At 36.3% G+C, this 13842-nt stretch overlaps 1 protein-coding gene across 1 annotated transcript in view; it reads left to right on the top strand.

Moving 5' to 3' along the window:
- The first annotated feature begins 7101 nt into the window (after nucleotides 1–7101).
- The window catches only part of LOC148942104 (uncharacterized), a 124263-nt gene continuing 117522 nt past the window's right edge, over nucleotides 7102–13842 (top strand). Inside the window, exon 1 of the mRNA XM_089103588.1 lies at nucleotides 7102–7167. Coding sequence (XP_088959714.1) covers nucleotides 7135–7167 — 33 coding nt within the window. The 5' untranslated portion in view covers nucleotides 7102–7134. The remainder of the gene's footprint in view (nucleotides 7168–13842) is intronic.

Raw genomic sequence — 13842 nt, 5'->3', positions numbered from 1 at the left:
GATTCATACTGTACCTTAAACATTTTCAGACATTTTCTTGATAAAACGTACCTGTGTCAACCTCAGGTGACTTGGTGCTGCGGTGAGTTGTTAGTAGTAGTTCTACTTTGTGTTTTTTTTTGCAAATTATTCATACTATAAGTTAAAAATTGTCATATTCATGATAAAATGTACTTGTGTCGACAAGTGAGTTAGTGGGTTATTAGTAGTAGTAGTATGATCGTGATTTTAAGCCATTCATACTATACCTTAAACATTTTTGGAGATTTTCTTCATAAAACGCATCTGTGTGGACCTCTGGTGACTTGGTGCTACGTTGAGTTGTTGGTAGTAGTTCTATTTTTGTGTTTTTGTGAACCTTTTATACTGTAACTTAAAAATTTTCAGATATTTTCTTGATAAACCGCACCTGTGGCGATCTCAGGTAGCTTTTAGTGCAGTGAGTCATTATTAGTAGTAGTATAATCGTATTTTGTCAAATGATCCATACTGTACCTTAAACATTTTCAGACATTTTCTTGATAAAACGTACCTGTGTCAACCTCAGGTGACTTGGTGCTGCGGTGAGTAGTAGTAGTAGTATTTCTGTGTTTTTTCAACCCATTCACTCTATACCTTAAACATTTTCTGATATTTTCTTGATAAAAAGTACCTGTGTCGACCTCAAGTGACTTGGTACTGCGGTGAGTTGTTAGTAGTAGTTCTAATTTTGTGTTTCTTTGCAAACCATTCATACTGTAACTTAAAAATCTTCAGATATTTTCATGATAAACCGCACGTGTGTCGATCTCAGGTGTCTTGGTAATGCAGTGAGTTGTTAGTAGTGGTAGTGTTTTCATTTTTTTGCATGCCATTCATAATATACCTTAAATATTTTCAAATATGTTCTTAATAAAACATAAGTTTGTAGCCTCAGGTGGAATTATGCTGTGGTGAGTTATTATTAGTAGTAGTAGTATCATTGTGTTTTTTGTAAGCCATTCATACTACACCTTAACTATTTCCATATATTTTCTTGATAAAACGTACCTGTGTCGACCTCATGCGGCTTGATGGCGCAGTGATTGGTCAGTAGTATTAATATTTCCGCGTTTTTTTTTGTAAGCCATTCATGCTATACCTTGAACATTTTCAGGTATTTTCTTGATAATACGTACCCATGTTGACCTCAGATGGTCCTGTGTAGCAGTGAGTTGTTAGAAGTAGTAGCATTTTTGCGTTATTTTGCAAGCCATTCATACTATAAATTAAACAATTTCAGATTTCTTTCTTGATAAAACCTACCTATGTTGACCTCAGGTGGCTTTGTAGTGCAGTGAGTTATTAATAGTAGTAGTTTTTTCGTTTTTTTGCAAGCCATTCATACTATTCCTTAAATATTTCAAATATTTTTTTTTAATAAAAAATAACTGTTAGCTTCAGGTGGCATTATTCTGTTATTCTGCGGTGATTTATTAGTAGTAGTCGTATTATTGTGTTTTTTTTCAAGTCATTCATACAATACCTTAAAAATTTCCATATATTTTCTTGAAGAAACGTAGCTGTATTGGTCTCATGTGCGTTGGTGCTGCGGTAAGTGGCTACTAGTAGTTCTATTTTCGTGTTTTTTTGCAAACCATTCATATTATATCTTAAAACTTTTCAGATATTTTCTTGATAAAACGTCCCTGTGTCGACCTCAGGTGGCTTGGTGGTGCAGTGAGTTGTTAATACTAGTTGTATTTTCGTGTTTTTTGTAGACCATTCATAATATACCAAAAATATATCAGATATTTTCCAGATAAAACGTACCTGTGTTGATGTCAGGTGGCTTGATGGTGCAGTGAGTTGTTAGTAGTAGTAGTATTTTCATTTTTTTTTGCAAGCCATTCATACTAATTATTTTTATATATTTATTAATACCAAAATACGGTAAGCTTTATCAAGCTTGTCGCACTATACCTTAAAAACTTTCGTTAGGTTAAGTTCGATTTCTTACATGATATTAGGTTAGGTTAACCTAACCTACTACCATTTAAGAAATATAGTAGGTAGCAGGTTAACCTAACCTACTACCATGGAGGAAATCTAACCTAACCTAACCTAATAAAAATGTTTAAGGTATAGTTTGAATGGCTTGCAAAAATATAAATACTGCTAATACTAACAATTCACTTTACCATCAAGCCATCTGAGGTCAACACAAGTACGTTTCATAAAGAAAATATCTGAAAATATTTAAGTTATAGTATGAATGGCTTACAAAAACACGAAAACACTACTGATACTAACAACTCACTGCACCACCAAGCAACATAAGGTCGACACAGGGACGCTTTATCAAGAAAATATCTGAAAATATTTAATGTATAGTATGAATTGTTTGCAAAAACAAAAAAATAGAACTACTACTAACAACTAAAAGCAACATAGAGCCACCTGAGGCCAACACAGCCAAGTTTTATCAAGAAAATATATGAAAAGTTTTAAGGTGTAGTATGAATGGATTTAAAAAAAACACGACAATACTACCACTATTAATAACTCACCGCAGCATAATGGCACCTGAGGCTAACACAGTTTTGTTCTATATAAAAAATACCTGAAGATGTTTAAGGTATACTATGAATCACTAGCAAAAAAAAAGTAAAAATACTACTACTACTAACAACTCACCACAACAAAATCCTGGAACCGATGGAGCTTGGAGCGGAATTGGTGGAATCGGAAGTTTGGTATCCAGGGCGGTGACAGAATTAGTGGAACCGGAACCGGATTTGTAACTGGAATTGGCGGGACCGGAATTTGGAATTGGTGGAACCGTGGGAAATTCCTATTAAGTCTAAACAATCGGTTTTAGTTTATAAGCTTTTTTGGTGGGAAAAAAGGTTAAAAATGCATTAGGTGTGATAATGTGCGCCAGAAGGTGCCAATTGGTGGGTATATTGTACCACGCTGGCCTCATTTGCCAGGACTAATCAGAAGAAACGCTATGGGAGATTTTTCATTAAGTTTAAATGATCGATTCTAGTGTAAACTCATATTTTTGAAGTGAAATGCCTGAAAAATGCTGTAGGTGTGATAATGCAAGCATGAGGGTACCGTGTGCCAGGCTTTGAGTGTCACAGAGATGTCACGGGCCAGTTATAGTGTGCCACGGTGGCGTGAATTGCCATGGTGTACCACGACAGGGTGGCTTGAGTAAACATAAACTGAGTGATTTAAAGCATGATTTTGTTTATGAAAATATCAGGAAAATGCCTTAGGAGTGATGAGGGTACCACTGGGTACCGTTTGCAATCCATAGCTTGCCACGGTGGCAAGAATTGCCATGGGGGGTATCAAGTTGGGGTGGATTGCTAAAACACGAATCAATGGATTTAAAGCATAATTATTATCAAGAAAAATGCTGAGAATGTCATAGGAATGATAATACGTATCATAGGGCTGTCACGGGCCAGCCAGATATTGCCACGGTGGTGTGAATTGATATGGTGTATCCCGAGGAGGTGGCTTGAGAAAACACAAACCAATGGATTTAAAGCAAGATTTTTATCATGCATATCTGGAAAATGCCTGATGAATGATAATATGTGTCATGGGGATGTCACGGACCAGACATATATTCTTACGGTAACCAAATGCAAAAAAGTGTCTCTTTTTCCTTCATTTGTGTGTTTCATTTACTAGCGAGAAAACGTATTGTGAAGTTGACATTTTTTTCCTTATTATTACTTTTGTGTGTAATGAGGCTTCTGCTGGATAAAGCGTAGTACTTGAGGCTTATTCAAAATATGATTTTGCTAATGCTTAGATATAAATCAATATAATGTAGCATGCAGGTGCGTCTAATAGAGCAACAGAAACAAGGCATTTTCAATCGAACATCACAAAAATATCTGTTAATATGGCTTAAATTTACCTCAAATAAGAACCCTCCCCCCTCCCCCTAGGATTGGTTCCTAGGGTTCCTGACTGTCTTTAATTCATGCATTTTGATTATATTTTATTCTCTATAAGGTTTTTCACGTTTTGTTTCTCCACTTTTTGAGTTTTAACCGCTTTTTCTGTGATTTCGTGATTTTATAATGTTTCGTTTTATTAATAAGGCTTTTATGTATAATAGAAAGTCTGTGTCTTTTACATTTATTGTTCCTATCCGTAATTATTTACGCAATGAAATATCTAACAATGTAACATCTCACAGATTCAGTACCTAACTCAACCTGTCTAGGTCACTTTAGGAGATTGATAGCATTGCAAGAGGCAGGTGCAGGTCAAATGTAACCAATTTCCAGTAATCAATTTTCTCTCCCGCAAGTCAGTTATCCCAGACATAGGAAACACGGGATTCATAGATTTTTTGAAACGTTTCCACAAGAAAGTATTCCCCGAATCAAAATATTAGGAATGCTTCCTTGGTCCAGCTGTCTAGCGCTCCATTCCGTTGAGGCGAAATATCTTTCGATTCCTAAAGTGGACAAAAATATTGGATTATAAGGGTTCCCTGAGGAAAAAATCTTGAAAAACATGAAATCTCGAAGAAAAACCCCTCTGAAGAAAAATAAAAGTATTGAAAGAAAAATGAAATCCTTCCTACTTTAAGAAAAAATCTCTTAAATTATTATGTAACATCCCACGTGTGCATCGTCATTACATAACACCCCACATGTATGTCCTACTGGGCTACAAGCAGGGGTTCCTCACGGGGTCTGAAGAAACAAGTCACGCAAGAATGCGTCATCCTTAAGACAGGTGAACATTTCTTATTACGCAACCACCAAAGAAATCTTGAAGAAAAACGTCTTGAAAAAAAAATGTCTTATTAAACATCTTGAAATGTCTTGAAAATTGAAGAAAGGCCTTGAAGAAAAATGTTTTAAAAACGTCTTGAAATGTCTTGAAGAAAACACTCCCTATTACGTAATGCGTACGTTTGCATCTTGTCTAGTGACCCTTAAAAAAACACCTAAATATTTAAAATACTTAGGAAAGGGGCACCCCTCGTTAGAACTGGATGCTAGGGCTCCGTTGGAAATGACTGCCAGGGCTGCATTAGAATTGCACGTTATGGCCCCCACTGGAATTGGTTGCTAATGCCCCAGTTGAATTGATTGCTAGGGCTCCCGTTAGAATCGGTTGCTAGGGCCCTAGTGGAGTTGCTCGTTGTTACATAATTAAACAGGTGTACTATAGCATTACTTGATATCAGGTGTATTATGCCATTACAGGTTCACTAGTATTGCGTAAGACCCCGGTGTGCGAATGATGCCTTACGGGATTATTAGATCCAAAAGCGTACCCCCTATGGGCGTTCTCGGATCCCAAAAGGTATCACCACTGTAGTAGTAGTAGTAGTAGCATTAGTAATGCTGGCATTAGCAGTAGGTTTAGATTTATTTCAACATCCTCTTAGGATTCCGTGAAATTCTAATCTTGATTTACTTAGCTTTATTTGTAGTAGCAGTGGTAGCAGTAGCAAAAGTAGTAGTAGAAGTTTGAACTTGATACTCTGAACTGTCTATAAGGTACTGCTTGTGCGCTCTTTTGATAACCTGCATGCATTTTTCGTGTTTTGATTTTATTCAACTTGCTCCTCAATATTCTCTGGAATTTTCACCTTAATGCCCTTAGCAGTAGTATTATTCGTAGTAGTAGCAGAAGTAGTAGTGATAGAAGTAGTAACTGTGGTAGCAGCAGTAGTAGTAGCATTAGCATGAATATATTGCATTTTGGTCAATTGAAATCCCCCTCATCATGCCCTGAAAGTTTCAAGTTAATACTGAGAGTTTCAAGTCGTTCCTAAGATATTGCCGATACACCCTTTTGAAAATCTTTATGTCCATACTGTACTTTGATTTAGTCCAACTTCCCTCTTATTATTCATTGAAATTTTCACCTGAATACCCTTTGCATTAGTAGTAGTCGTAGTAGCTGCAGTAGTAGGAGTAGCAGCAGTAGTAGAAGTAGTTCTAGTAGTAGAAGTAGCAGTGTACATATTGCCTTTTGGTTAATTAACAATCCCCCTCCTAATTCCTTGAAATCTCAAACTTAATATTCTAAACCATTCTTGAGATACTCCTTTTGGCAACCTGCTTGGACGTCTTGTATTTTTATTTAATTCAACACCCTTCTTCAACAACCACTGAAAGCTTCACCTTAATACCATAGCCTTTTTGGACACCCAGGGTCAAACATGTCCCCCTTCCCCGCTAACAAATAATATATGTAAACAATGGGTGGATTACATAACTTACAGCTGTTCGCCCTATAGCAGAGTGGGGTTGTCCTCTCCAGATGCTCATCGAACGAGCCCCTCTGAAGTTTCTACGAAAACTCTTTTCATACGAAGTGCCATGGTAAAAAGAAACTAAGAAATGCATAAAACAGAGACCAACTTCGCTCTTTACTTAAACAGCATTATTGTAATGCTTATGCTGTGCCCTGTTCTCTAAATCTGAGGGATTATAAATTTATCAACAAAACAAAACTGTTCACATTTCCCGTGACAGGTAAGTAAATGAATTCGGAAAGGCAAGTATGGTTAGTCAGTTACGGTTACTTATCACACACGCATGCTAAAATACTTAAACACCAGAAATTCAACTAAGGAAGAAGAGAAAAGAAAGAAAACAGTGAAAACGCCATGAATATAATGATGGTCTGGAGAGGATTACTTATCAAGCTCAATTCTGCATTAAAAGTGCTTATCTCGCCAAAGGAATGTACTTGTCGATGAGTTGAAAACAAGAAGATTAGGAAAATTTTTCACAAAATCAAGCATATGTTCCAAACATGAAGATCACAACTAGGCGTTCCTAAGCGAGATGTTCCTAAGTTATATTACTGCATTTATTTTAACATGATCATGACGGTCATAATTACAGGTAAAAAAAAAAAATCAGTAAATAAGCTAATTTATATATTTATACGAGAAAACCTTAAATTGGTAGTCACGAAATCAGGATTTTTTTTTCTAAATACGTGCAATATGTCTAACGATGTCTCTAATGTGTAAAGATATATCTTTAAAAAGTTACTTTTTTGTATAACTGTCGTTATTTACAGGTGGTATGTACCAAATGTGGAGTAGATACGGTTTCGTCAACAAATGTTCCTATTTGGCTATGCAAAATTTGTTCAGAGCAAAGAGAGATGTGGAAAAAATCTGGTGCTTGGTTTTTCAAGGTAGGGCTCCATTTTACTATTTCAAAGTGTGCTCTAAGCTATGGTATAGTGCTCACTGATGTATCGCTGGTTTTCGTCATGGTGGTCCATGGCGTAACGAGATTATTTCTGGGTATGCTGGCTATTTAAGTTCCTCCATGTAAAAGAAAGCTGTACTAAACGAAAAGAAAAAATGGAAGGGAATTCTACGGTTTGCATGTGGGAGAAAGTTGAGTTCAAATGAATATTTTTCTGTAGGCCTAATCTGGCTTTCTTTTGGAAACAAAAAACGAGAAACCTGCTTATTTGATAATAAAATAAGAACGGTAAACAACTCTATTGGTCACAACTGTTGCAAAAATGCTGGTAAGTGAAAATTCGCACTAGATCAGAATAACAAAAAACGTGTTTTTCTGTAACTTAGCCTTCCTTTTGGATAAAAAAAAGTTGAAAGCAGCTTTTTTGAAAATACAAAAAAGTACGGTATTGCAAAGATGCTGGTAATCAAAAATTCACACTAGATTAGAATAGACAAAAAAAAAATCTTTTTTACGCAATGTTTAATTAGCTCTTGCGTAATATTTTTTTTTTTCTACTCCTTAAACCAAGAAAAATACTGCAATTTCTGATATAAATAAGACAATTCTTTTTCACCAAATCCTTCGTATTAGAGTATTAAACTGTCTGCCACCAGTATTATGGATGGAGGAGAGGGATTTGAACTTTTTAGACGATTCTCTCTTATATTGGGAAAACCTCTAATTTTATTAGAGAAGCCTGGTGTGATTTCTGCGTGTCTTCTCTGGTGATTTACAAAACCATCAGGGTTCTCTGACAAGAGTACTTTCCTCGGGGATTCAAAAATGTCACACTATGTGGCCCCAGTCACCAAGATTAAACCTCCCCAATTCCCTCCCGTCCCTCGCTGCGTATAGGATTCTCTTTCATTTGTCTAATAATATAATCTCAGCTCTTCTGTAGGCTTCCGGACTCCACCTAGGCTAAAAAGTCGAAGATTATAAAGGAAAGATTTCTTACTGTATTCACTAACACGGGTGTACAAGAACTCTTTTAAGAACTTATTTCAGAACTATGAAACCTCCCCAAGGTATCAAGGTGTTGCGCGAAGCATCTCTGCGCATGGCGGTTCGCCTAACTCTGACCAAAGGCAATGAATGGCCTCTTCAAATTGAAGTATAAATTTTAGCTTTGGATTCTGCATGCTAAATTTATGCCTCCAGACTTGTCGCAATAAAAGCTTGTTGCGGGGTTTTAAATATTGCAATTGCAGATAAATGAAGTTAAATTTATAAAAGGGCATTTTTCTGATACAAAAGGGGCCGCTACCACGCGATAAGAAAAATGACCGCCACCACGCCAAAGGTCAGAGCATTAAAACACAAAACATAAAATAAACAACACCAATTTCAAAATCACCAAACTTATTTATCTCATCTTCTTTATCTCCTCTACTGCAGCTACTCGTTGGCGTATAGATTCCCGATTTTGCCATCCGCTTCGCTTAGTTCCATTGCCGTTCCGCATCTCTCTCCAGCCAATCAAAGCTATTGTCCGTACAGCTCTCTTCATCAACCTTGGGATTTCGAAGAAGGGAGAATCCACGCGATTTCTGGAGCTTAATCGTGCACAGCATGATACAAAAAAAATCTGGCATATTCGATGATACCAACCATCATGGAAAATTGGCTACACTAGCCTCTTAATTTCCATTTGTGGAAACAACACCACATCTCAATTAAAACGCAAATTGCCCCTTGACACAATTTGAAGTAATTTATGGCCGAAAAAGCAAAGGCCATCTAAAACGATAGGGGTCCAGGGAAATTAAGTAAAAATCCGAGCAAACCATGAATCGCATTTTACTGGGTCCCATCAAACAGTTCGTGGTAACGAACTGTAAGTAAGGAGCGACCCGGCTCAATGGTAACCGAAACTCTAGAAAACGGAATTTGAATATCAATGGATACATCAAAAGAATCAGATTTTAATGCTAATTTCAAATATATAAGTTTCATCAAGTTTTGTCCTACCTATCAAAAGTTACGCGCCTGAGAAAATTTGGCTGATTTTCGAAAAAAGGGGAAAAGACCCCCTAAAAGTTATAGAACCCTAATCACACCATCATATTCAGCATATCAGAGAACCCTACTGCTGAGGTTTCAAGCTCCTATCTACAAAAATGTGGAATTTTGCATTTTTTGCCAGAAGAAAGATCACGGATGCGTGTTTATTTGTTTGTATGTTTATTTTTTTTTTCCAGGGGTGATAGTATCGACCGATTGGTCCTAGAATATCGTAGGAGGGCTCATTCTCGAACGTAAATTAAAAGTACTAGTGCCCTTTTTAAGTGACCAAAAAAATGGAGGGCAACTAGGCCCCCTCCCACGCTCATTTTTTCCCAGAGTCACCCGATCAAAATGTTAAGATAGCGATTTTGTTCAGCACAGTCAAAAATATTATAAATATGTCTTTTAAGATGACTTTAACCCCAATGTCCCCGGGGGAGGGCCGACAGTTATGAACTTTACCCAATATTTGCCTATGGCATTGGTTATTGGGAAGTATACAGACGTTTCCAGAGGGGATTTTTTCTGGTAGTGGGGGGGGGGAGTTGGTCGGGGGTTACTTGGGAGGGTATTTCCATGAAGGAAGATGTCATGGAAGAAGCTACAATGCTAGGAAGGGGGCGCTGTCTTTCCCAGCATTATTTAAAAAAAGATTAGAAATAATATATAAAAAAACAAGTTTTTCAACCGAAAGTAAGGAGTAATATCAAAACTTAAAGCGACAGAAAACATTACGTACATGATTGGGTTCATCCCCTAGTCAATACCTCGCTCTTTAAACCAAAGATTATTTAGTACTTTCATAAGAGCTATTTATTTTAATTAACGGCATTTGTGATTAAGAGGTCATTTTTAAAAAATTGGAACAAAATTAAAACTTTAGCTTAGAGTGCAAGGTATTTACTAGGGGGCGAGCTCTCCTATATACGTATTAAAAATATAAGAATATAGAGGTTTGTTACGTAAGTTAATTCGTAAGTTACGTATATTTATTACTAATAAAAACGTTCGTAAACAAAATTAAACAGGTTTCGAGAAAGCCATTTAATCAAATAAAAGTAAAATTAATATTCAATTTTTTTTAATTATTCATGTACGGTGATCCAAAATTAAAACCTGCATTAATTCAAAAACGTTCAAAAATTAAATAAAAAAAACCAAGTTTTTTTTAACTTAAAGCAAGGAACGACGTTAAAACTTAAAACGAAGAGAAATTATTCCTTATATGAAAGGGGCTTTCCCTTCCTCAACGCCTCGCTCTTTTCGCTAAAGTTTGAATTTCTCACAACGCTATTTTTTTAAAACAATGAAGAACTTTAGCGTAAAGAGCGAGGCGTTGAGAGGGGACAGCCCCTTTCATATACGAAATAATTTCTGTTCGTTTTAAGTTTTAACGTCGTTCCTTACTTTCAGTTAAAAAAAAACTTGTTTTTTTTTATTTGAATCTCCTAAAATAATCGAATGAATAATGCTCGTCGATGCGGGCTGAAGATTAAATTGAAGGCTGGAAAGGCAAGGCCTCAGTAAAGGGATCATACCTTTTCCGCCAGTTGTGCATTGAGGAGAAGGGCTATCTTTCACGACTTCCCGCAGGGGATCTTCTCCAAGGGATTCCTCCCCCTCATAAAAGATTGAAACCTCTTTTGAGTTGAACAGACAAATATCAGAATCCTTCACAAGCTTCTCCAATCCAATCCGAAATTTAATATCTCCCAATCTTTCCGTAGCCCGTTGTTGACAAGTCGATTCTATTTCATGATTATCTGTAGTTCCTCTTAATTGGTCAGGGGCCTTCTCCTCCCTCCTAAGCTTTTTCGTCTTACTGCAGTTTTGTAATTTTCCCAGTGGGTCTTAATCCTCTTTGTCCCCCCTATTATTTATTTTATTTCTGTTAGCTAGGCACAGCCTATCTAATTTTTTATTTTTCGCTAATGCAGGCTGAATCTGCAAATTTTGTCTCTTTTCTGCATTTCTTTTTTCTTTTTTACTTTTCTCAGCTTTTTCAATCGTGCTAAATAAATCGTTATCAAATTTGAATTGGACTCCAGTGTCCATCATCTTTGACTGCATTTCTTTATTTATTTCTTTTTAATTTTTCTTTGCTCCCTTTTAGTTTTCTTACTTTTACGGTAATATTGAATAAATCGTCATCAAAACGGAATTGAATTCTGATATTTGGTTTTTCATATTGTACTATTGAGCTTTATGAGGAAAGGCGCGTACAGTTAGCGTCTCATATTTGGTATAAGTGTTTAGAAGTTTTCTAGTTTCTGAAAAATCTTCCAAAAGATCCATTTGGTGCATTTTACTTTCAATATTATGTGGCTCGGCCACTTCCGCATCCCATTTTCCGGATTATCAACATTTCGAACTGAAGTATCAAGCATTTCATTTTTTTGACAGGGTGGCTCCTCCTCCCAATTTGTTTTATGGGCCGGTCCACCTCCCCGCCTTGTTAACGAAGTTGCATAATTTTCCGTCTTAATTTTTAATGTCGGATAATTTTCTTTTCCTCGCGATCGATTCTTAGACAAACTATTATGGCTATCCGAATACCTATAAGCCCCTTGTGATAAAACGTCACTTTTCGAATTTCCCCAGCGAGTTTTTATTAGACCTTTCATGGTTCTTTTGAACTCTTGGCGATCTCGCTATTCTTCTGCCTCTACGTTCTTGTCTTTCCTCCTCTTTTTTCTATTCTACTATTTTATGTAACGTGGAGGTGTATAATTTTCGTGTTCTAGAGTTTCTTTCATTTAGTAAAAGATGCCTTCCAATAATTTCCAATTGTACTTTGTTAACATTTTTATTTATCTCTTCGTAGGTAGGTTTGTATCTCTTAATTCCGTACCTTCTTATATTCTTCGAAAGGATATCCTCTTCCCGAGTAAGGAGGCACATCAAATTTAATTCAGTTTCTAGATCCCGAATACGCTTTTCAGGTTTACCGATATATTTTCTATATAGCTTATTTTCCCTTAGCAAACGCAATTCTTGAAAAATTAGTGACCGATGTTCTTCAACTCTTTCAACAACCTCGTTGTAACTTTGTATTTTTTTGCAATGGCCTTATTTTTGGCCTATTCCCATTCATTTTGCATAGTATCTGAGGGGTGAGCTCGTCTTGTTTTTTCATATATTATATCTTCCTTGTTTATTTCGTGCCTCATTATTTTACCGGTTGTACTCCTTCCCGATTCTATTATTTCTTAATTAATTAGTCAATCGTGGCAAGCTCAACAATTCCCAAACGCAACAATTATGGTACGCAATTACTATTGTAAATTAATACCGCCGCGTAATGATGTTCAACAATTTTTTCAAATAACCGGAATATCTAGACTTCATTAGAAAATAACAACTTAATTTATAGGAACAAATTTTACATGAGTGAAATATATCTCCGAAAATTAGATAACAGGGGTTGGACGAGAAAGTAATTTGAATAACCGCGCGAATATTGTACTAGTGGATTAGCTGGACTAAACTCAGGCAGGGGAACTACCCAGCAAAACAACTCCAAATTTAATCTCCTCTTTGGCCGATTACTCAATAGGACAGGTGCCTCTCACCTTATTATCAAATATGCGCACAAAACTGACAAATTCTCTTAATTTGCCGTCTTCAATAATCTTATAACTATCGTCACTGAAGATTATACCTAAGTCCGCCAACTCACTCAAATAATAACCCGACTTCCAATTTCTCTTATCCGTCCTTACCCTGTAATACTTTCTAATACGAAGAGATTCCTGCACAGTAAACTCAAAATTCAATTAATTTGATGACTAAACTCAGACAGGGGAACTACCCTGCAAAACAATTCCAAATGTGATCTCCTCTTTGGCCGATTACTCAATAGGACAGTCTCACCTTATTATCAAATATGCTCACAAAACTGACAAATTCTCCTAAATTGCCGTCTTCAATAATCTTATAACCATCGTCACTAAAGATTATGCTTAAGTCCGCAACTCACTCAAATAATAACCCGACTTCCAATTTCTTTTATCCCCTCTTACCCTGTAATACTTTCCAATTTGGAGAGATTCCCGCACTGTAAACTCAAAATTTAATTAATTTCATGACTAAACTCAGACAGGGGAACTACCCTGCAAAACAACTCCAAATGTAATCTCCTCTTTGGCCGATTACTCAATAGGACAGGTGCCTCACACCTTATTATCAAATATGCGCACAAAACTGACAAATTCTCCTAAATTGTCGTCTTCAATAATCTTATAACCATCGTCACTAAAGATTATACCTAAGTCCGCAACTCACTCAAATAATAACCCGACTTCCAATTTCTCTTATCCGTCCTTAAACCCTCTAGTAGTTTCTAATACAAAGAGATTCCCCCACAGTAAACTCAAAACTCAATTAATTTCATGTTATTTCTTTTTATTCTCAAAATCTTACAATTGTCTGACTATTCCCAAGAAAAACGGTTGATTTTTGTATTTTTTTTTCTAATTTATATATTTGGGCGTTTAGGCTAGGCCCAAACCTCCTTTTATCAAATACACCCTTTCTCATGCACTGCGTTGTTCCTAAGTAGGAGCCTGGCCCATCAAATTTTAAATTCGCTGTATTTAAAATCTGTCTC

This window comes from Artemia sp. Qi Xiang Cuo, chromosome 17 (genome assembly GCF_049724085.1).
Source record: "Artemia sp. Qi Xiang Cuo chromosome 17, ASM4972408v1, whole genome shotgun sequence".
Classification (NCBI taxonomy): domain Eukaryota; kingdom Metazoa; phylum Arthropoda; class Branchiopoda; order Anostraca; family Artemiidae; genus Artemia; species Artemia sp. Qi Xiang Cuo.
The sequence above is the reverse complement of the archived record's forward strand: the minus strand, read 5'-3'. Positions and strand labels throughout refer to the sequence as shown.